The sequence below is a fragment of the Malaclemys terrapin genome, chromosome 2 (assembly GCF_027887155.1).
Source record: "Malaclemys terrapin pileata isolate rMalTer1 chromosome 2, rMalTer1.hap1, whole genome shotgun sequence".
NCBI classification, from domain to species: Eukaryota; Metazoa; Chordata; order Testudines; family Emydidae; genus Malaclemys; species Malaclemys terrapin.
In genome coordinates this window covers 273,694,681-273,719,567 of record NC_071506.1, presented here as the reverse complement: position 1 = coordinate 273,719,567, position 24,887 = coordinate 273,694,681, and the positions used below count along the sequence as shown (strand labels likewise).

General features: G+C 44.2%; 1 protein-coding gene across 1 annotated transcript in view; it reads left to right on the top strand.

Annotated features, from left to right (window-relative positions):
• Positions 1–24,887, top strand: part of LOC128831342 (sodium channel protein type 5 subunit alpha-like) — a 120,814-nt gene that overhangs the window by 57,816 nt on the left and 38,111 nt on the right. The window contains 7 exon segments of the mRNA XM_054017655.1: positions 7,779–7,937; positions 9,856–10,206; positions 11,611–12,057; positions 18,614–18,739; positions 22,392–22,455; positions 23,638–23,792; positions 24,423–24,596. Coding sequence (XP_053873630.1) covers positions 7,779–7,937; positions 9,856–10,206; positions 11,611–12,057; positions 18,614–18,739; positions 22,392–22,455; positions 23,638–23,792; positions 24,423–24,596 — 1,476 coding nt within the window.

Below are 24,887 nucleotides of genomic sequence, written 5' to 3'. Positions count from 1 at the left end.
TCTGTTCTCATATGGCTAGCCCCCGCCATCTGAGATTCTGCTTCCGAAGATCTCCTCTCATTCAGGGACCCCAGATGTGGGTCACTTGGGGGTTGGTTGTTCCTTGGAGGCACACTTTCTGACAGTATTCGGAGGAGAAGCTAATGCTCCTCCACCACCAGGAAATACAAGGGTCATACCATGCCAACTAAGGAATGCCAAGTATTAATGGGAAGTGGATCATATCTAAGCATATTGTTTCGCAGTGCCCTTCCACTACAGCCTCTAAAGGGACGGTCTCTTGAGTCACTGGTCCCTATGATAGGGACCACCCATCCATCTTCTCCACAAGGTCCAGTGTGGGTTTCAGCTGGAGTGGGATCTGGAGGGGTTTGTCTTCCCCAGCATCTATAAAGTTAGCAGCAGCCCTGGAGTTTGTCATGGGTAGTTGTGGGGAGATCTGCTGTGCCTGTTCCAAGACCTGCAACCAGAGTAGCAACTAGAAGTGCAGGGAGGCACCATAGTTCTCAGGCTAGGTTCTACTTGAGGGTGGGCTAGGAGGCAAGTGGTTCCAGAGCATGGAGCTCTGCTGGTGCCCAGGCTGTACCCCCATACTGGGCCTAGACTGGTCCATTTCCTGAGTTCTTCCAAGCTAGGCAGGAGGTAAGAGAATGTCCTGGTCTCCTGCAGTAAAAAGAGTGGTTCAGCTATTGTTGACACTCTCTCTTCTCTGGGGTCAGATGTCGGTGACCCAGGTTGCCATGCCTGGGTTTAGGACTCAGTTCTACAGGCCTCAGTATGGAGAGCAGGCATGGAGGTGTCGGGCTACCCCTTCTTTCCTCCATGCAACCGAGAATCAGTATATAGGCGGGGTCAATAAAGGTGCCTAGGCAGGTGGCGTTTTTCATGCAGGCTAGTTAGTCTTTTACCTCATCATTGAGCCTCTACCGGAAATAATAAAGTTGGGCTGCCTCTTTCCATTCAACACCAGCCACAAGCCATTGGAAATGGGCAGCGCAGGAGGTGGCTGGCCCATGTCCCTGGCAAAGCTTCGGAGGGCAGCCTCTGCAGAGTGGATGCAATGCAAATAATCAGAGATGGTCGCGAAAGTTTGTGGGTAGGCATCACAGTCAGAGAGCAAAGGGTTGTTCCTCTACAACGCTGGGGAGGCCCAATCAAGTGCTTCGCTGGAGAACAGGCTGACTACTAGCCCCAGCATAGTCTGGTGTGGGGGGTATGCTCAGGGGTGGAGCAGGAAAGGAAGCCTGCATTGGTTCAGGTAAGCCTGGTATTTCCAACAATCCCCATCAAACTCTTTGGGCAGCGGCACCATGGGGCCTGAGTCTGATGATATATTATCTCTTCAGGCACGTAGTGTCACTGCTTCTCTCTCAACACTGAGCTGTTCCACTTGAGCTTGTAACCAGGGTAGTTGCTCGCACAAGGTGTCCTTCAAGTGCCCACTGCATAGCATGGATCTGTAGTGTATCTGCAGATGGTGACTTGGTCCTCTGGGTCACAGGCCCTTGGGGAGCTGCTGGTTGGAGGGTGGCCCACCCTCTGAGTCATCTGTGGATGAGTTGGATGGATTTGGGGGGTGGGTGAAGATGGTCTGAGGGGACTGGGATGAGGGCAATCAGATCTAGTGGTCAGAGCAGGAGTTGGGCCAAAACAGGAGGTCAGAGTTTGAGAAGGGCCAGAGGGTGATCCAAGAGTCAGGTGCCAGGAGACAGGCAGGGTCAGGCATCAGATTACAGACAGCAATCGAATAGTAAAGTTGAGAACAAAGCAGGGTCATAAGTGAAAGTCTAGGGTCTTTCACAAGCAGGATCTGGAGCAGAGTTGGGCAGGCAGTCTGTATTGTTGCTCAGACAGCGCCCCTTGATTTATGAAATCTGTTGTCAGAGAGTCCCCTCTCTGGGCTGCCCCTCTAGAACTGGTCCACTTAGAGAAAAACAACATACTGCTACTATCAATTACTACCTTATTTCAGGTGGCAGAGGTCTGCTGCCACACACCACTGTGCAGGTATAAAGATCAGAGCTACCCCTAGCCCCCTTCAATTCCTTTTTAATACCCGTGATGGTTGTTGGAACCCTGTTCAATATCAGAACAGTTCTCTTTCTCAGCTTTTGTGCCGGGATCCTGTTCTCAAAGGAGACCGTGACGTCGACGAGGATGATCTTTTTCTGGGCCTCGTCGGTGACAACAAGGACAAGTGCAGAGTCCTGCACTTAGGATGGAAGAATCCCATGCACTTAGGACGGAAGAATCCCATGCACTGCTACAGACTAGGGACCGAATGGCTAGGTAGCAGTTCTGCAGAAAAGGACCTAGGGGTCACAGTATAGTTAGTAAGTTTTAATTGTGTTTAAAAATATTTTTTTCAGATTTGTTTTTCCAGTTTTGGGGTGTTTCTGCTTGCAGTACCAAGGTATGCCCCAGTCACCAGGCTTCAAGCTGTGGGCTTTTTGCTGGAGGCCTATGCCTGTGAGCGACCTGCACAATAGCTGCCAGAAGTGCTTGGGTGAAGCACACATAAAAGACCAGTGCCAGATTTGCAGGGAGCTCAAGCCTAGAATGAAGAAGGATAAGGAGGCTAGACTGAAACAGCTGTTGATGAAGGCAATGCTGGCTTGGTACCAAGTGCTGCAGCTTCAATGAGAAGTGCACTCCAGATTGGTTTGTCTCCCTTGACCTTCAGGATGCATATTTTCATATAGCTGTTCACCCCCTCACAGATATTTCCTACATTACATCGTTGGCAGGGACCACTGCCAATACTGTTTCCTACTCTTTGGCATCTTCACCATATCAAGAGTCTTTACTAAAGACCTCTCAGCCATCACAGCCCATCTCCACCAGATAGGAATAATCATCTTTCCCTACCTGGATGATTGGCTCCTAAAGGGTTTTTAATTTCTCATGGTGCAAACCGAAACCAGCAAGGCCCTGCCTATTTTGCTTCTTGGACCTATGCCTCAATATGGAAAAGTCTACACTCACATCCACACAGCGAATAGATTTAATCAGGGCTACTCGGGACTCCACAACTGTCAGAGCATATTTGCCCACAGACAGTTCACCACGAAGTCCAGCTTCATTTCTACAATACAGCAGAACCCACAATTACAGAAAGATCTTATCTTCAACTTCTGGGCCATATGGCAGCCTGTACATTTGTAACACCCTTAGTAGACTACACTCCTAGTGTCTTCCAACCTGGCTGAGGACCATCTACACCCCCAACAAACACAATCTACCCAAACAGGTGTTTGTACCTCAGAGGGTCCTTGACTCTCTCAATTGGTGGAAAGATCTCCAAAAGGTCTCTGTGGCAGTTCCATTCTTGCAACCCCCACCCACAAAGATCCCTTGTGGGGCTGGGGTGCATACTTTCAGGACTTCACAGCTCAGAGCAAATGGACCCAGCAGGAGGCGACCTTCCCAATCAAGATACTGTACAGTCCATTACACTTGCCATCGCTTTCTACCCCATATCAAGGGCCGCTCAGTCTGATAATGCTGGGCAACAGAGCAGCAATGTCTTATATCAGTCAACAATGAGAAGTAAGATCCCAGTCTTATGTGCAGAATCCATAAAACTATGGAACTGATGCATATCTCACCACATACAGATCTCAGTGGTTTATCTATGAGGCATGCAGAATATAGTGGCCAACTCCCTTAGCACACATTTCCACCTCAATCATGAGTGGAAGTTGAAAGATGCAGTATTCCAAAGGATGTGTCTTATCTGGGATTATCCAGAGATAGATCTCTTCATGACTTCATCCAATGTGAAGTGTAGATAGTTCTGTTTGGGGGTGGGGGTGATGGTTGCAGGGGCACAGTTGCAACTCAATGCGAGATGCCCTCACTATCTCTTGGCCTTGCATACCGGCACACGCTCATCCCCCAATGCCATTACTGTTCAAGTTCCTCAACAAGTTGAAACAGGAGAAATTAATAGCCATCCTCATAACACTAACGTGGCTGAGGCAGGTATGTTTCCTAGAACTGGCTTGCATGTCTCTCAACCATCTCTCTCCCCTCCTCTGACAGTGGCTCTCTTCACTCAAGAATTGGGAACCATAACCTCCCCAGCCACTCATTGCTTCACCTTGTGTCCTGTCTACTAGATGGCTCTCTGACACAGAACCTGACTGCTCCCCAGAGGTACTATCACTACTGCTCAATAGTAGGAAACCCACTGTGAGAAAAATTTACCTGCAGAAGTAGAAACTTTTTCAAGTATGGTGCCTCTTTTTGATTCTCAACTTATGCACAGTCTTGATTATCTACTGAATTTAACAACTACATTTTTGTTGTTGAGCTCCGTTAAAGTTGTCTTGGCTGCCATTACAGCCTTTCACATATGCACCCCCATTGAGGGATTTTTAGTCCTTGTTCATCCAACCACCTAGATGTTTATTAAGGGCCTGTTTGACTGTTTTCCCCCTGTCAAGGATGGTGCTGTACCATGGGACCTCAACCTAATGCTTAATGTGCTGAGGAAACCTCCATTTGAACCTATGGGGAGTTGTTCCCTCCTTCATCTGTTCTTCAACAGCTTTTCGTCATAGCCATCACCTAAGCCACAAGGGAAGAGGAGCGAGGAGCATTTATGGCTGACCCACTATCCATGGAGTTCTATCGCGACCAGGTGATATTACGTCTCCACCCTCGTATTCTGCGTAAGGTTTCTTCAGCGTTTCACATTAATCAAGACATGTATCTACCAGTGATTTACCCCAAGGTTCACTCTTTAAGAGAAGAAGCGAGCCTACAGACATTAGATGTAAGAAGAGTTCTTGTCTTTTACCTCAGCTGGATTAAGCCCTTTAAGGCTTCACCTAGACTTTTTGCCTCAATCACAGAACAAATGAAAGAGCACCTGATCTCCACACATAGATTGTGTAAATGAGTATGAGATGCGTCTTAACCTGTTATGAAGCTTTAAGGGTGTATCTCCATCCTGTGGTGATTGGTTATTCTACCCAGACTCAGTCTACCTCTGTGGCCCTACTGAAAAACAAACCTATCTCAGACATCTGCAAAGACGCCACCTGCTACACTTTTTCCCAACAGTACATGCTCATGTAGAAGAAGAAGAAGAAGAGGTTACTTAACTTGTACAGTAACTGGACTTCTTCTAGATGTTTTTTCCGATGGTTGCTCCCTTACCAGCCCTTCCTCTCTGCCTTGGAATCTTTCTTTCTGGACTTCATGGTTGAGAAAGACCTGGAGTGGCGACGGGTTTGCCTCCCCCTGTTCAGCCTCACACTGGAGCACAAGGATGTGTAGAGCACTGGTACAGGCTGGAGGGCATTGCTGATGAATATCTTCATTCACAAATACATGGTTGTGAGCACATCTGGAAGTGGAGCATCTTGAAGAACTCCAGTTACTGTAAAAAGTAAGTTGCCCCCCACCCCCAACTGCATCTTTCCACTCCCCACCCCAATCCTGGCCCTTCAGCGCAGCTCCAGGGCACACAGCCCCATCCACTTGCCCTGCCTGACAGAGTCTTTGTGAAGAGCATGTTTTGGGGGAAAGTCTGGAAGCGAGGGATTTTTTTGCAGAGGGTGGGGAAGCTGGGGCCAGGGAAGCAGCAGAGACCCAGCTGGGTTTCTGGCTTGCAGGTGGTGGGGGTAGGAGTTGCTATTTTGCAGTGGCGGGGACAGGGATCCCCCACCCCAGGGCACTGACCTTTCCCCTTCCTCCCTCCCATCTCCACTGTCCGTGCTAGAAGCCACCACACCCTCCCCATCCCTCACCAAGGTGGAGCAATATGCTTCCTGTGAGAAGCACCATAAGTAGGTGAGATATTGCATTCTGTACTAGCTGAAGTTTCCAAGTGGTCTTTAGGTATAGGGTACATTGCAATAATCTAGCGTGGAAGTGAAAAAGGCATAAATAACTAGACAAGTGTCACATTAAAAATAAAATACTATAACATTCTAGCCAAACACAGAAAAAAACATGGAAATAAATCCTGAGGCAAAAATCCAGGGGGCATTGCCACAGAGTTTAGGTTCAAGCTTAGCATGGAGCACATGAGGCTTTGACTACAGAATATATGTTTAGTGAACCACCTACCCACTCATCTTTGTGTTTTCCTCACCCTTCAATGGGGCTACTAACATTATATACCCAGGATGCAATGCCGGGACACCATGGGTAGCCCTAATACAGTAGTCATTCATTTGTAGCAACATGTAGGTGCCCTGTTGCTATGTTGCTCCTAAGCAGATGTTGCTGTTATGGAGAGTGTTGTCTGACCAAAGGTGTATGAAGAGTTAAGGGTGTTTCAGAAGGGGTGGGGCAGCCATGTTGTGGAGAGGGAGTTGGGGGGGAACTCCACGTTTGGGGGAAATGAAACAGGGGAATCCTGGCAGGGGAGCCCCCAGTCAACAAAACAGCTGAACGAGCCCGGCTGCCAGGGACAGGCTGAGGACTGCACTGGTTTGCAACTTGTTTCTGGATGCCGTTCAAGGAATAATTAGTTTTAGCCTATTAAGTCTGGAATTGGGAGGAGGAAGGAAGGTAGAATGTCCCACTTGGGGATGAGAAACTCTAATCAGTGAGAGGGTGAAGAAAAGAGTGTGGATAGATTTGATTGCAATGGGTGGGGTTTTTGTGTTGGGACTACTGGTTGCCACAGATGACTTTGACATAGTCCTGAGGGAACTTACCTGGAACTCAACTGTACTCTTTAGATGACTGCCTTAGAGTGGCTGAGACAGTTGAGCAATGAGGTTTAGTTTTGTGGGTTTTGTCTTTCACTTCCTGTCAAGATGGGCAGTAGGAAAGAAGACAAAATAGATCCTTTATTAAACAGAAATCAGATTTGTGGTATTTAATAAAAGTTCAGCTAGTCCCGCAGTCTTACCCAGTGTTATGCCAAGAATGGGGCTTGGATGAGGGTAAGCAGGTCGTGTCTCAGTCTAGATAAGACTAAGGTTATGCGGAGGGAACCAGCTGGAGGAATTGGAGAAAATAGCTTTTTCCTCAGTTTGGGGGGTTTGCCCAGTGTTCCTTACTCAGGTTTGAAACCTGAGAATTTTTCTGGATGCCTAGGTCGCAGCAGAGGGCCTTTCATCATAAATTCTTGGCCAGGTTGTTGAACTAGAGTGATTGACAGCTTGCCATATGGAATCAGTGTAATGTGCCTTACATGGGGCTACTGACCATTTTGGAAATATCCACTGGAGCAGAATACCATTTAGGGGGTGCTTCTCTGAGACAGCATGTTATATGTATGCTACACAATCTGCATTGACTGCTGATTTGTTTGGAGATGCAACTTTTAACTTTAAATGGATTGAGTCCTGTTACTTTTAAGATCACCTTTCTCTTCATATGATACTGTGAATAACTGAGACAATCAGTCCCCTGAGCTAACGCTCCCCAGTTTAACTGCAAAGGGGCAGGGAGCAGGATATTCTTATGGTATGCACTTCAGCTAGAGAATTGTTTCCCACCTAGTTCACCAGTGTGTGAAACTGTTGTTCTTCAGGTCAGGTTGCAAGGCTCATTGCTCATTTGTTCACATGTGTTTTTCCCTGAGGGTGAAGGAAGGGATAAATTATCAGCTTGCGGGTAATGGAGAATTTGTTTTGTACCTCCTCTGCCCTTGGGTGCCTGCATGGGTGGATTAGTGTGGGCTAATATATTAATAATAATATAATAACATTAATAATATTTTAGCCTTATATTTATAAGAAGGCAGCCCTGCCAGGAGCCAAGCTCCTCGTACCTTTATGCTGACCTAAGTTTTGCTTTACCGTTCACAGGTCTTCACTGGAATTTTTACAGCAGAAATGATCTTCAAAATCATCGCTCTAGATCCCTACTACTATTTTCAGCAGGGCTGGAATATTTTTGACAGCATAATTGTTATGATAGGCCCAATAAAAACATTTTTGGAAATAAACCTGCCATTTTTCAGATTGGTAATGATTCCTCTTTTTTTATCTATTTGACAAAACAATAAACACTTTGCATGATTTCAGGGGCCCACATTCCCCCAAATAATTTTATTTTTAGATAGTGAATATCTACAATGAAAATTCTAGACTGCATCCAAGTGACCAATTAATATCTAAATTGTTTGATGAATTTGTAAACTTGATACTGTGTGTTAGTATATAATAAACCAACAAGAACTATAAGTCGCATAATCAAAAAACACATTTAAATGTTTACCAAATGGTCCATACTGGATACTACAAAACCTCTGAAGCTGTCTCTCTTGAGTATCCTGGCTCCAGAGGGCTCTGCTGCTTTGGCTCTCCACCCCTTATCATTTCTTTGCAAGGATTAGGATCAGTCTGTCATTCCAGACCTTTTCTTTTGGTGGAGGTGGGGATTTGGAGGGCCTTCCCCCTCTCGCTCCCCAAGAATATTCTTGGGATATTTATGGGAGGTTATGGGTGAGGTTTCCTCACCAGAAATACTTAGAGCTGAGAAAGGAAAGATGGTCCAGGAGCCTCCTCATAAGATTGCTCCTAGTTTAGAGCAAGGAAAAATAGGCTCTGGTAACCCTATATTAAAATGTCACTCTTATTCAGCACATCTGTTCCCTCTTTGTATTTATTCAGAGTCATATCTGCTGATTTTGTGACTAAAATAAGTGCTTACTGCTGTTTATTCCTATTAGCTTTCACAGCTAAGGTGGAGTCATTTGAATTCTATTTCTTCTTGTCTGTCATAGCCAAGATTGGTTACTGTGATAATCAGTTACATCTGAAGACAATGGGGAGCCACTAAAGACCTAAAAGGGTAAAAAGGGGGTCACTAAAGTCCTAATTTGGCATGCAAAACCCTTATTACTGGTGATGATGCACGAGATTGGGGGCGTGGGGAAGAGCTTGGTTTTCAGGTAATTTGCATTGGTTTCCATTTCATGGAACTCAATCAATTCTTGATCAGGCCCTAAAAGCTTGGGTCCATGGTAATGTAATAGGACGCAGTCCTGTAAGTTTCTATACAACTTGAAGCAAAGGAGCTCATCAGTTCAGGGGGGACTTATTAGTCAGTTATAGTTGATATAGCCATACTTAGAATATTAATGAATAATAATAGAACTCCACGAATCAGAGTGTAAACAGAGCATTTTTATTCACAAAAATATTTACAAATCATAATTAGTTTTTAATTATTTGACCATTTCTAATAATATAGGAATACTTGTTTCTTGAGCTGGTCTAATGGTGCAAATAATACATACAATATATTTGCAATTATGGTCCAAAATAAAAGCACCAAGTATGATTTGCTTTGATTCATGATGTTATATTTTTATTTGGACAACTGCTGTGTATTAAAGAAAATGATCATGAAGCCTGAATTTTAGCATGAATGACTCCTTCATAATGAATTTTCAGAAATGGATTATTCTGTTAATTAATAAGTTTCTATCAGCCAGTCAGGGAACAATAACAACACCATGGGACTTAGATGATGCGGCCGCACAACACAAATAAGAAATAGTGATAAGCAAACTCAAACTGTTCATGAACAGCCAATAGTTTGAAAATTATTCATCCAAACTATTTGGCGGATAGTTGCGAATAAAGAATATTTTAAGTACACAAATAATGTAATCAGAATTAGTTTGCAAATCATCCTCTAACAAGCAAAAGGACTACATTGAGAACAAATATTATTGAGAACAAATAGTTCTACTTTTTACCAGATTGTAATTTGTGTGTTTCTGATAAGACAGAAAAAAACTACAAGAAAATATGCATTTCTGAGTATAACAAATATATCAAAATTATGGGCTCACTTTTTTATAAGTGAGTGTTAGAAATACATTATTTAATTTTTTTGCTATTTGACGTTGTTCTATTTTGTTTTGTCTTACAGCTGCGGATCTTCAAATTGTCAAAGTCATGGCAAGCCTTAAATAAACTTGTGAAAATCATGTGTCAGTCAGTTGGTGCCTTTGGTAGTCTCGAACTGGTTTTGGGTATCACTGTATTTATTTTTGCTGTAGTAGGAATGCAGGTTTTTGGAAACTATTACTCCAACAGCACTAAAATAAGCACAGACTGCAATTTACGCTGGCATATGATTGATTTCTTCCATTCATTCCTTATCATATTCCGAATTCTATGTGGAGAATGGATTGAAACCTTGTGGGGCTGCATGGAAGTAGCTGGGAAAGAGCTGTGTCTTCCTTTTTTCTTGCTGGTCCTGGTGGTAGGAAACCTAGTGGTGAGTTTCCAAATATTGTTCTGTTTGTATTGCTCATATGTAGGGACCTACCAAATTCACGGCCCTATCTGGTCAATTTCACGGCCAGAGGGTTTTTTAATTGGTCTATTTCATGATTTCCAATGTTTACATCTGAAATTTCACTGTATTGTAACCATGGGGGTCCTGACCCAAAATGGGATTGGGGGGTGGTGGTTCAGAGTTGTTGTGAGGAGGTCCCAAGATTGTCACCCTCACTTCTGTGCTGCCCAGGGCTGGGCTAGAGGAGGTTCCTGGAGCCCCTGGAGAAGCATGGGGTGGAAGCCCCAGCTGCAGCCACTGGGAGCAGAAGTCCTCAGTCCCCACAGGAGCCACTGGGGAAGAAAACTCCAAGGTCTGCTCCTGGATTCCCAGCAGGAGCTGCAGGCTGGGGGAAGTGGAAGTCCGGAGCCCAGCTCCCGGGCTGCTGCAGCACAGAAGTGAGGTTGTACCACCCTAATTTCTGTTCTGCCTCTGGAGGTGGGTCTGATCTCCCCACCAAGCGTGGTGTGCAGGGGAAGGACAACTCTTGTCCCTCCCCAGCCTGGCTGGACTAGCAGCTCGGAGTCCCAGGCTCCCAGCAGCATGGGGAAGATCAGATTTCACAGGGAAGGACTGATTTCATGGTCCGTGACTCGATTTTCATGGCTGTGAAATTGGTAGGGCCCTATTCATATGCAAATATACTACCCCGCCATTTTTTCTAGAAAGTGTGAACTTTCCATGAGGCAGATGTGCTCTTTTTTGAACGCATGCCCCACGTTTATTTGCTTATTTTTTATTTTTCGCTTATTAGTGGATATGCCATTTTTTGGGTGTCTTCCTGACTTGAGAGGGTACTGCTGGTCAAACCATTTGGATAGTTCAGTATTTTACTGTAAACATTATATCACAGAAGCTTTGCCTTCAGTATTTATGCCCATGGCTCCCTTCTCCCTCTCTTCTTTTGCTATGGCAAGGTTAACATACTCTTCAGTGAGTCTTACAATTAATTACTGTCAGCTCTTGCATCTTTTAGCAGGTTACACTGCCAAGTGTTTCTGATATACTTATTTTTCACCACAACTGATCTATCATATAACTTACATCCTGTCCCTTCTGTACCTCATGTTGCATACTTTCTCTCTAACTTTTACATATGTTTTTTGTCTTTATGATGTATCGTTAAGTTTCACCTTTTGGGAATCCATCCATGCTCAGCTCATGCATTAGCAAGGTATTCACTAAATAAGATAGTGTAGTAGAAAATGTTTTCTTGTTACCGTGTTGTTATAATAAGGAAATAATATTTGGGGGGTGGGAGGGATTTAAAAAAGGATTTCCAAGACTGCTTTTTCAATTAAAAAATAGTGTCATCAGCTTACTTTTCACTTCAATTGTTTTCAGGTGCTTAACCTGTTCATTGCCTTGCTGCTGAATTCCTGCAATATTGATGATCCAGCAACACCAGATGAAGCTGAAAAGAGGACCAAGCTTCAGTTTGCCTTTTCTCGGATTCACAGGGGTCTGCAGTTTGTGATACACATAACAGGGGATTTGTGTTGCAAAATACTCAGACAAGGGCTGAAAACAATGACCAGCAGGAAGATTATGGTGAAAGTTACCGCACAGAATGTTGGTGGGAATTACCATGCCGCTATAGATATGGGGGAAAATTACACTGATAATGGGATTTACCAAAACAAAGAGGAATCCCCAATGGCAAAGGAGTATGAGGATTTTATGACCAATTCTAACACATTTGTTTGTGTTCCCTTTGCTGAGACAGAGTGTTACAGTGAGGATTATGATGATGAGAATAGCACATATACCAAAATGGAATATATAGCAATGGTAAGATGCCTAAATGTTTTGATATCTCTTTATACTTCTACTTCTAAGAAACAGTGTCTTGGACTCAACAGTAAATTATAACTTTAACCCATTTTCCCTTCTGTGGTTTCCATATATCTAATTAATTAACGTTCAAGATGGACTTCGTTTCCATTCTTTTGCGAACAGGGGCTGCTAACAGGGAGTTTCGCAAGGGAGTTCTCCAGGTGAAGGAGGAGCAATACAGCACCCTTTTGGGGTAAGTGACTGTCTGTAGTGTGTGTTTGTTTGTGTTTGAGGGTTACTTGCTGTGAGCTGAGCTTGTGTTTGTCAGTCTGTTTGTTTGTTTTGGTTGTTTGAAGGACCGTGTGCTGTGGCTGGCAGTTGGAAGGTTTGAAAGCTAGAAGTCTCTGGTAAGTGGCTGAGCCTTTATCAGTGGGCGGGGCATTCATACAGGCCAGGGCTTTATAAAGCAGCGCACAAGCGACCAGGGGCTGCTAACAGGGAGTTTCGCAAGGGAGTTCTCCAGGCGAAGGAGGAGCAATACAGCACCCTTTTGGGGTAAGTGACTGTCTGTAGTGTGTGTTTGTTTGTGTTTGAGGGTTACTTGCTGTGAGCTGAGCTTGTGTTTGTCAGTCTGTTTGTTTGTTTTGGTTGTTTGAAGGACCGTGTGCTGTGGCTGGCAGTTGGAAGGTTTGAAAGCTAGAAGTCTCGGGTAAGTGGCTGAGCCTTTATCAGTGGGCGGGGCATTCATACAGGCCAGGGCTTTATAAAGCAGCGCACAAGCGACCAGGGAGCTTTGCGAACAGGGAGTTTCGCAAGGGAGTTCTCCAGGTGAAGGAGGAGCAATACAGCACCCTTTTGGGGTAAGTGACTGTCTGTAGTGTGTGTTTGTGTTTGAGGGTTACTTGCTGTGAGCTGAGCTTGTGTTTGTCAGTCTGTTTGTTTGTTTTGGTTGTTTGAAGGACCGTGTGCTGTGGCTGGCAGTTGGAAGGTTTGAAAGCTAGAAGTCTCTGGTAAGTGGCTGAGCCTTTATCAGTGGGCGGGGCATTCATACAGGCCAGGGCTTTATAAAGCAGCGCACAAGCGACCAGGGAGCTTTGCAAACAGGGAGTTTCGCAAGGGAGTTTGGAAGGGGAGCAGGAAGGGGGCGAGGGTCCCTTGCCGGTTCCATCTGTTTTCCCTTGATTCCCCTTAATACCTATAAAGCAACTACATTCATAACTTTTCGCTTAAACAACCCTTTCAGCTGACAGGGGGCTGCAGACGGGAGTTTGACAGAGGGAGCCTTACGATGGTTAGGAAGACCCGCAACACCTGTGCCAGCACTGCTACTGTCTCCTCCACCTGTGCCTGTAGCCAGACAGAGTGCCTAAGCATGGATGCCTCTACCCAGATCCTGGTGTGGTTTTGCAAAGACTGTAACTTGCAATTTCCACTTACTGATATCCAGGCTGGGGGGACCATCCAATGTGAGAGGTGCCTGCTGGTGGAATCTCTCAGGCAGCAGGTGGGAGAGCTACAGGAGGAGGTGGCTAGGTTGAGGAGCATCTGTATCCATGAGCAATTCCTCGACAGTGTCCATGTGGAGACAGCTGAGGTAGCTGTCCCAGTACGCAGGACTGCTGATACACCACTGGTGGAGGAGGAGATGGCTCAGGGTGGACACTGGCAGCTGGTTACTTCTGGCAGCGGGCAGTGCTCCACCCTTGCTCCGAACCCTCCTGCCGTGGTTATAGGTAACCGTTATGCTGTTCTTGACACAGGAAAGAAGGAATCACTCCCTACAGTAAAGGAGGAGAAGCCTCGTACCCCTAAGGCTGGAAAGTCTGCTGCCACCACTGCGAATAGGAAACGTAGGGTAGTGGTGGTCGGAGACTCTCTGCTGAGGGGGACGGAGGCGCCCATCTGTCGCCCTGACATCTCATCTTGGGAGGTATGCTGCCTGCCGGGGGCCCGTATCCGAGACGTTACAGAGGCATTGTTGAGGATTATCCAGCCCTCTGACTACTACCCCATGCTACTCATCCATGTGGGCACAAATGATACTGCGCGGTGTGACATTGAGCGGATCAAGAGTGACTACAGGGCTCTGGGAGTACGGGTGAAGGAGTTTGGAGCGCAGGTGGTATTCTCTTCAATTCTTCCTGTCAAAGGTAGGGGCCCAGGCAGAGATAGATGCATCATGGAGGTGAATGCCTGGCTGCGAAGATGGTGTCGCCAGGAGGGCTTTGGCTTCCTAGACCACGGGATGCTATTCGAGGAAGGACTGCTAGGCAGAGATGGCGTTCACCTTTCGAGGAGAGGAAAGACCCTATTCGGACACAGACTGGCTAACCTAGTGAGGAGGGCTTTAAACTAGGTTCGACGGGGACAGGTGAGCAAAGCCCACAGGTAAGTGGGGAACATGGAGACCGGGGAGATGGGTCGGAAACGAGAGGGAGTGTGGGCTATATTGGCAGAGAGAAAGGAGAGTCAGGACAAAACTGGGAGGAAAGATCAAACCAGTATCTTAGATGCCTATATACAAATGCGAGAAGTATGGGGAATAAGCAGGAAGAACTGGAAGTGCTAATAAATAAATACAACTATGACATTGTTGGCATCACTGAAACTTGGTGGGATAATACACATGATTGGAATGTTGGTGTGGATGGGTACAGCTTGCTCAGGAAGGATAGACAGGGGAAAAGGGAGGAGGTGTTGCCTTATATATTAAAAATGTACACACTTGGACTCAGGTAGAGATGGACATAGGAGACGGAAGTGTTGAGAGTCTCTGGGTTAGGCTTAAAGGGGCAAAAAACAAGGGAGATGTCATGCTAGGAGTCTACTACAGGCCACCTAACCAGGTGGAAGAGGTGGATGAGGCTTTTTTCAAGCAACTAACAAAATCATCCAAAGCCCAAGATTTGGTGGTGATGGGGGACTTCAACTATCCGGATATATGTTGGGAAAATAACACAACCGGGCACAGACTATCCAACAAATTCTTGGACTGCATTGGAGACAACTTTTTATTTCAGAAGGTTGAAAAAGCTACTGGGGGGAAGCTGTTCTAGACTTGATTTTAACAAATAGGGAGGAACTCGTTGACAATGTGAAAGTAGAAGGCAGCCTGGGTGAAAGTGATCATGAAATCATAGAGTTTGCAATTCTAAGGAAGGGTAGAAGGGAGAACAGCAAAATAGAGACAATGGATTTCAGGAAGGCAGATTTTGGGAAGCTCAGAAAGCTGATGGGTAAGGTCCCATGGGAATCAAGACTGAGGGGAAAAACAACTGAGGAGAGTTGGCAGTTTTTCAAAGGGACACTATTAAGGGCCCAAAAGCAAGCTATTCCGCTGGTTAGGAAAGATAGAAAATGTGGCAAAAGACCACCTTGGCTTAACCACGAGATCTTGCACGATCTAAAAAATAAAAAGGAGTCATATAAAAAATGGAAACTAGGACAGATTACAAAGGATGAATATAGGCAAACAACACAGGAATGCAGGGGCAAGATTAGAAAGGCAAAGGCACAAAATGAGCTCAAACTAGCTACGGGAATAAAAGGAAACAAGAAGACTTTTTATCAATACATTAGAAGCAAGAGGAAGACCAAAGACAGGGTAGGCCCACTGCTTAGTGAAGAGGGAGAAACAGTAACAGGAAACTTGGAAATGGCAGAGATGCTTAATGACTTCTTTGTTTCGGTCTTCACCGAGAAGTCTGAAGGAATGCCTAACATAGTGAATGCTAATGGGAAGGGGGTAGGTTTAGCGGATAAAATAAAAAAAGAACAAGTTAAAAATCACTTAGAAAAGTTAGATGCCTGCAAGTCACCCGGGCCTGATGAAATGCATCCTAGAATACTCAAGGAGCTAATAGAGGAGGTATCTGAGCCTCTAGCTATTATCTTTGGAAAGTCATGGGAGACAGGAGAGATTCCAGAAGACTGGAAAAGGGCAAATATAGTGCCCATCTATAAAAAGGGAAATAAAAACAACCCAGGTAACTACAGACCAGTTAGTTTAACTTCTGTGCCAGGGAAGATAATGGAGCAAGTAATTAAGGAAATCATCTGCAAACACTTGGAAGGTGGTAAGGTGATAGGGAACAGCCAGCATGGATTTGTGAAGAACAAATCATGTCAAACCAATCTGATAGCTTTCTTTGATAGGATAACGAGCCTTGTGGATAAGGGTGAAGCGGTGGATGTGGTATACCTAGACTTTAGTAAGGCATTTGATACGGTCTCGCATGATATTCTTATCGATAAACTAGGCAAATACAAATTAGATGGGGCTACTATAAGGTGGGTGCATAACTGGCTGGATAACCGTACTCAGAGAGTTGTTATTAATGGTTCCCAATCCTGCTGGAAAGGCGTAACGAGTGGGGTTCCGCAGGGGTCTGTTTTGGGACCGGCTCTGTTCAATATCTTCATCAACGACTTAGATATTGGCATAGAAAGTACGCTTATTAAGTTTGCGGATGATACCAAACTGGGAGGGATTGCAACTGCTTTGGAGGACAGGGTCATAATTCAAAATGATCTGGACAAATTGGAGAAATGGGCTGAGGTAAACAGGATGAAGTTTAACAAAGACAAATGCAAAGTGCTCCACTTAGGAAGGAAAAATCAATTTCACACATACAGAATGGGAAAAGACTGTCTAGGAAGGAGTACGGCAGAAAGGGATCTAGGGGTTATAGTGGACCACAAGCTAAATATGAGTCAACAGTGTGATGCTGTTGCAAAAAAAGCAAACACGATTCTGGGATGCATTAACAGGTGTGTTGTGAGCAAGACACGAGAAGTCCTTCTTCCGCTCTACTCTGCTCTGGTTAGGCCTCAGCTGGAGTATTGTGTCCAGTTCTGGGCGCCGCATTTTAAAAAAGATGTGGAGAAATTGGAAAGGGTCCAAAGAAGAGCAACAAGAATGATTAAAGGTCTTGAGAACATGACCTATGAAGGAAGGCTGAAAGAACTGGGTTTGTTTAGTTTGGAAAAGAGAAGACTGAGAGGGGACATGATAGCAGTTTTCAGGTATCTAATAGGGTGTCATAAGGAGGAGGGAGAGAACTTGTTCACCTTAGCCTCTAAGGATAGAACCAGAAACAATGGGTTTAAACTGCAGCAAGGGAGGTCTAGGTTGGACATTAGGAAAAAGTTCCTAACTGTCAGGGTGGTTAAACACTGGAACAAATTGCCTAGGGAGGTTGTGGAATCTCCGTCTCTGGAGATATTTAAGAGTAGGTTAGATAAATGTCTATCAGGGATGGTCTAGACAGTATTTGGTCCTGCCATGCGGGCAGGGGACTGGACTCGATGACCTCTCGAGGTCCCTTCCAGTCCTATAATCTATGAATCTATGAATCTATGAATTCCACCCATGGACCTCCATTATTCTGAGTCCTAGTCTTGCTAGAGTGAACAATAGGCTTCTGAATATTTTATAAGGGTGAGGAAAGATTCTATCTGAAAATGGAAAGTTGGCAGGATTTAGTTTGTACAGCAGGACTTCGGTGTGGTACATTTCACAATGCCTGTGATATATCCATTCCGGTAGGTGTTTGAAGACGTGCATTTTCTGTCCATGTGAAAAAGGGGTTAGTCATGTGGCTATTTGCCTTCTTGGTGGCCCTGCAATAATACAAGCAGACACAACCAGCTTCCTGCTTCCTTGTTCTTCCAGTGGCTTCAGGGGGAAGATGCTGTTGATACTGAGTTGTATTCCATTTTTCCCTTGCTATCCCTAGTTATGTTTCTATCTGTTTTGTCTCCATTTACTCCTGGATGAAAGCCAATCACCTTAAATGAAATTTGACCAAGACAGAAATTACTTTCTTGCTACCTCCTCCTCTGTTCTTACAAATAGGTGGGATTCACAATTTTCTGAGGGAGGCTTTATTTGAATTTCTCTCAGCTATTCAGTTAATAGTGATAGTTCATTGGATTGATAGCCAAAGAAAACTCAAATAAAATCTACACCATGAAAATTAAGCAATTTATTTCTAACATTTCCTTCTCTAGCTCAACTTCTGGGATGTTTTTTGGGTACCCATCTCTCATTTTGGGATTTTCTGAGCACCCCCCAGGCCTTTAGTATGTCCCCTGATCTTGTTACCTTATGTCTTCTCTGCATTTTACCAACATTTCCTGTTCCTCTGCATGTCTCTTGCACCTTTTATTTTCCTTCTTTTTCTTTCTTTTTTTATCTGTGGTTCTTTACCCTCGTGTTTTCAATTTTTTCTTTTATTTCCAATGAGTAGTAAAAATTTGTAAAATAATATGGGATTCTACATGGTTACCTACTTTAGGGAAAAATAAAAAGTATCAGTCATTTGAGTACTGCTCTTAATTGCTTGATTACGTATTTCTAACATAAGATACTTGACATGATTATTTTTCTAAACTATGAGTTCCTCAACTTGTTTTGGGGGTTAGTAGAGGAAGCTGAATTTCCTTATCTCTAGAAAAATATTTATGAGTATCTCAGTGCGTTTTGTTCTGTCAAGAAAATTCTGCTTTAGAAATAAGTATGCCACCAAATAAAAATAAAGAAAATAATCCCATCTTGGATTATTTCCAGATGGAAAACCAACTAAAGCACAGGAGAGAGAAACGGAAAAGCTCAGGGGTCTTAAGTCAGGCCTCTGGAACTTCTGATACCATAAATATGTTTTCCACCGGTACACAGAAGGAAAAACAAACAGAGGTAATGGTAATAACTTTATTATCTATTATAAAGGCTCTAGATATAACAATTGTCCCATTATTACTGTGCTGAGGAATGAAGTGGTTTCCTAGCGGTAATAAGTTTATGCAATGCAAGAAACAATGCAGTTCTCTAATGATAAAACAGACATAATAGTTCTTTCAGAATGTGGAGATTGCTGTCCAAAAGGAAAAGACATTTTGTATTTCCAATAAACAGCTAAGGTTATTAATATATAACAACATACAGTACTATACCAAATAAATGCAAAGGAAATAATCTAGGATCAATGCCAAATTTTAAGGGCTATTTTTAAAAAGGTATCCTGTATCTGATATTCAGTTTTGTGCAAAATTATTGGCATGTTTAGTTGTGGATCCTCAAACCCTGTACCTGTAATTTCTAAATTGCAGTTGATTCCATCCATGACTGTCAAGAAGTATGTCTCCATTCTAGGCAATATAGAAAATCAAATGGAAGTTCAGATAGGTCTATGGACTCCCTACCTTCAAAAGTGCAAATAGCTCTAACAATAGTATTTTTGAAACCACTCTGCAAGGATAGTTACTTGAAGTCCTGATATTGAAAAATAAGCTCTCTCGGTATGATCACCCAGACCAACTTATCCTTGCTTGTCCTGACTAATTAATCTTCAAACAACATGTCACACATATCCTAGTGTAAAAGAAGTCACGATTTTGAGGTGGTCTTTAAGACCTGTTAGACCTGAGAGAGATTATTTCCTATGGTGGTAACATTTCCTTATATGAGTCAGGGGAAGGACATCTGCCCTAATTGAAATATGTAAAGTCACAGAAATCCTAAATATCTATTTTCTATTTAGAAAAAAAGAACATTGTTTAATGCATTGGTAAAATCTTTAGGCAATGGCTCTCAAATAAGAATGATTTTGTTTGTAGTTATAAACCACTGGGGTGGTGAAGTTAATGACTATTGACAGTCTTATGCCCCAGTTGTAAATGAAGCCATGTGACCCTTCTTTACCCTCTTCCATAGTATCTCTGAAATCACAGCCAGTGGAACTTTTTTGAACAGTGAGCTGATTAACCTAACTCAGATTGCCTTCACCCAACCTCTTAAGAGCTCTCAACCTACTTAAACAATGAGATTGTTCAAATCCATGACGATTTCACCAGGACCATGTAAATTAAGATGGAGCAAAGAGAGAGGATTATTCTACCTTTCCTGTTGGAGTTTAGCCCACTAACACAAATACAGTTTAGGAGCTCTAAAGGATATCCAAGTTCCTTTATGTGAAAGAAGACTCTTTCCCTCTTGATTGCAAGAGGCCAGTGATGAGCATGTGACCCACTACTGACAGATCATCACACTCCATCTTAGGGAAGGTGAAATACTAACCACCCACAAGCATTTCTGAACAAGCTGTTGAGACAGATATGGAGAAATAAATAAAACACACACTTCCTGGAGAGTAAGGAAAGTGTAAGCAGGGGAATGGTACCGCTATTGTGGGGAACTTTCCTGACTTCTGCACTATCCTGGTGAAATGGGCTAGTGGAAGGATTTTTTTATTTTTATTAATAGAGATATTCTATCTCCTACAGCTGGAAGGGACCTTGAAAGGTCATCGAGTCCAGCCCCCTGCCTTCACCAGCAGGACCAAGTATTGATTTTTGCCCCAGATCCCTAAGTGGCCCCTTCAAGGACTGAGCTCACAACCCTGGGTTTAGCAAGCCAATGCTCAAACCACTGAGTTATCCCTCCCTCCCGAGTCCTCACTCCCACTTCCTTTACCCAGAGGCCTCCCTGCCCTCGAGGACTCCCCTTGCACTCTCCTGTCTAGCAGAGTCCTCGTAACCCCAACAAGGCAGGGCCCAAGATTCCTGGGGGGGGGAGGGGGCTCGACCCCCAGCCTTGCTGTGGTCACGTAGGTCAGGGGCTAGGGTGTCCCCACTTTGGAGTACTCTCTCTGCACTGGATGCTTTCCTGACCCACTGATCATTACATACGATTTAAAGCAAATACAGTTTATTTAATTAACAATTAGTTTAAAAAGGAATAAGGAAAAATGGGAAAGGTTAAAGGAAACACATCACCCTGCTCTGTGGCAGGGAACATCACAACCAGTGTCTCTGGAACATCAGGGCAGGTCACAGTCTGTCCCTTGTAGGTCCCAGGCCTCCTCCTCAGGCCCTGGCTGTGCTGCAGGGCTGCTGTGGGTCAGACACTTGCTGTGGCGGTGGCCACATGCTCTCAGGCTCTAGGTGGCAGGACCCTTCTTCCCAGCGTCCCCCGCTGCCCCCGCCCTATCAGGGTTACAATCCCCCTCCAAGTCTGGCCTGCAGGACCTCTTGGCTGAGGCGTCTCCCTGTACTGGGCCCACTGCCCAGGGTCCCCCTCGCTCTCCCCAGCTGTTCACCATATGGACTGCTCTGTTCTGCCTCAGCCCGGCTGCTGCTGCTGCTCTGCCTCCAGCTCCCTGGGCTGCTTCTCTGGCCCCTCTGTCTCTGGTTGCTGCAGCTCTGCTCCCAGGGCAGGTCTGCTCCGCAGGCTGCTTCTGTGACTCATCTCCCAGCTCTGACCTGCTCCCTGGGCTGCTTGTCTGGCCCCTCTGGCTCTGGTTGCTGCAGCTCTCCTCCCAGGGCAGGTCTTCTCTCTCTGGGCTGTGCTCTGGCATTTGGGCTGCAGCTCTGCTCCCAGCAGCTTAGCTTGGGCCCCTGCTCTCTCATTAGCTCGGCCCCACTCTGTCTGACCTAGGCAATTCCAGCTCACACTGAGGACGGAGGACGGGACCCCTGGCCTCCTGACTCCTTGATTAGCCTGCCCATCCTGTCAATCAGGCTGATCTGGAGCATTGGCCTCTCCCCATTGCCCCTGGGGGACTGTCCATCGCAGGTCCTGATTTCCCATCAACCCTTCCCCTTTTGGTACTGGGAGCTAGCAACCAAAACACCCCCACTGAATGTTAGTATGGGGATAACAGTCCCCTTACAAAAGGAAGGAAACTACAGCTTGTAGACCACGCAGCGGTCCACTATCTAAGAAACAAAGGCAGATGAGAAGCATCATACCAGAGTACTATGCGTTCCACTGTCTCATCATCCAAATTAAAGAACCCGGTTCTGCTATATAAGGGCTTGGCTATCTTAGAAAACTCACATCTCTATTCACAGGAAGGCAACTATGCTCAGTCAGAACCTTGTGAACACTCAGCCCATTGTGGAAGTGGTGGAAGTGGGGGGCAGGGCATTCTCAGCAAAGGACTCTTGACTGTGGAAGTCCATTCTAAAGGAAATCTAATGATTTTACCTAGCGCATAATATAATACCCAGCTTATCTTCTAAGCCTTCCCCTCAATTACAAGGGTTGGGCAGGTGACAAGGAAGAGGAAAAACAAGCAAGAGAAGGACATCTATTTTTAAACATACCTTAAGTAATAGCCGCTGAACCAAAGAATACAAAAGAGTGTTTCCTTGTTCTATTGTTATGTCATTCTTAATTATGTCTTGGCAGTTCAGTATCACTGTGATAGGGGCCTTTGAAATAGCTGGATAAATCACTTGTTTTCTTGATATTTTCTTCTGTTATGTCCAGTTTATTTTAGGATAATGCAGCTGCTTTAAGGGAAAATTCATAAATTGCCTTCCTCATTTGTTCTACTGTTGTGCAGGAATTGGCGGGGATCATCCAATCGACTGAAAAGTTAGATGCACCTAAGGACTGTTTTACAGAAGGTAAGAATCTGCTTGCTTCATAGTGATATGAAGTGTGACTAATATTCCAGAGGCATTGCTTTAGAAAATGTTTTCATATTAGCTATGAGGCATTCTGACGACCCGTGTTTGTGTTTCTCTGAGTCACTTCTTTATACAGATAATTCTCAGAACACATGTAAAACGCAGAAGACACTTGTTAACGTGACTTGGTGAATTGTTGCCTGTTGTCAAACTAAGAAGCACTCGCTAAACCACTGCACTGCTATTACCTTGATAGCCTTCTGCACTCTATTGCTTACATTAACAAGCTATTTCTTGACCTGCTTAATTGATTTTTCTGTTTTGCCAAGATGTAAAAAGGCTTCGAGATTGGGACGGAACTCTTGGACCTGTTTATCAGATAACATGTAAATGTTGTGATGGACCCAGGGCTTTTTCAGAGGTAGTGCAAGAATAACCTAGGAGGGCTGTAGTTTCTTGGCCGCCTTCAGACTTCCATCTATTCTCTTCAAATCCAGAAGCCTTCCTAGTTGACATCAATCCCTCTTCTTTCCATAGCCCTCTGTGTAATGCTGACCTCACCTGAACTTCTTTGGTTCTGCTGATACCTCCAACATTAAATGGTGCTCTCGGGCCTCTTCTCAGAAGTACTACAGGGATTCCCCTCCTTCACCTAAGAAAGGCATTTCTCCCTGCCAACAAACACTTCTACATCCTATCCCTGTCGTCCCCAGAACCCATTGAATCCAAACTTCCCAGTCGATATCTTCTGAATGATGCATACAATTATACAAAAATAGGACTCCTTCCCTCAATTCACTAGATCCTTTATTGTGTCTTTGAGTGTAGGGATATGTATTGTATAGTAGAATAAACATAATAATTATAACATCATGACATTTAGCTATGTATTAAACCATGAAAAACCAACCTGTATATCTCTCTTGCCTTTTGTTCTCCCTTCCCTCACTTTTTCTCTCGTTCAACTGTATATCTTGGTGCATTTTTTTCTGTGTTACTGCCTCTGTCCTTTTCTTTCTTGCCCTGTGTTCCGTTCTCCTACTTTGAGCTGCTGATGTTTGAAGCAGTAGCGGCTTGTTGTGTTCAGTAAGGGCTCCTGCTGCTATTCTTGCCCCTTTCTGAGGATGCAGAAAATAGATTGAGAATGGATACAGGCTATCCTGTGCTTTTTCTTTTCAGGCTGTGTTCAATGCTCCTTATGCTGTGCAGTGGATATCCCAAAGTTTCCAGGAAGTACTTGGTGGCGATTTAGGAAAACCTGCTACCGAATTGTTCAGCATAGCTGGTTTGAAACTTTTATCATATTCATAATTCTCCTGAGCAGTGCAACTCTGGTAAATTTAACTTACTCTCTTATAAGATTTGACTTGAGGGGTGTATGTAGTGCCCAGGGGTCCCCAAATCTGAGGCAGCCTGCATAGCGGAACTGTCCTAGAGCTACAAATTCTAGAAGCTTCGGCTCCCCAGCTGCCAGCCAGGGGAGCTAAAGGCTGGGTTCTGCTGGGAGTTCACAGAACAAGAAATGCTTCTGCAAACATTTGTGTTTGACAAATCAGCATTTTCCAGTGAAACCCTGTTTCATCAGAAAATTCCTGACAGCTCTACTCACTAACTCCAAGACAACTTTGGGTGTCCCAGTTTTTGGGAGACCAACATGGAAAACCGTGGGACCTGATTTCCACAACAGCAGCTGGACTCAGTGCGAGCTGCAGGCACTCAACATATCTGATTTTCAACATTTCTGAAAATCAGGCCATAGCTGCCTTAAGATAGGCCCCCAATATCTCAGGTACAAAAAATAGAAAGCACTTTTTAAAATGTAGACTTTAAACAAAATGTAGATTGTTGCTCATTCTTGTGGCACATTAATAAGTCAAACAACGAGTACTATATCTTAGCAGAATTTTAAAATAATCCATTATAAAACTACAGAACTGTTTTACTTTTAAATTCTCAAATTCCAGGCATTTGAAGATATTTACCTTAAGGAATATGCAACCATTCAAAACCTTCTGAAACTTGCCGATATAATATTTGCTTACATCTTTTTACTGGAGATGTTTCTGAAATGGGTGGCTTACGGTTTCCAGGAGTATTTCACAAATTTCTGGTGTTTGCTTGATTTCTTTATTGTATGTGTAAGTATTACTTTTAACCTGTTTTGTTCAGTGTGCTGAATTATGTAGCCACATAGAAAGCCACTGTAAAATGAGATTAGGCACACATACAAGTGTGAGGGCCAATTTCCCAAAGCTGAAACTAATTCTGAGCAAAAGTGACTGTGAGGAAAAATTTGAATAGAAAATTGTGAACAATAATTGGGAGTTGTTTAAGAACATTTTACTTTTGGCCTTATAATTCATTTCCAAGGCCTTTCTTTTACTTGCTAGTTAGGGCCTTTCTTTGCAACACAGATTTCTTTAACCAAA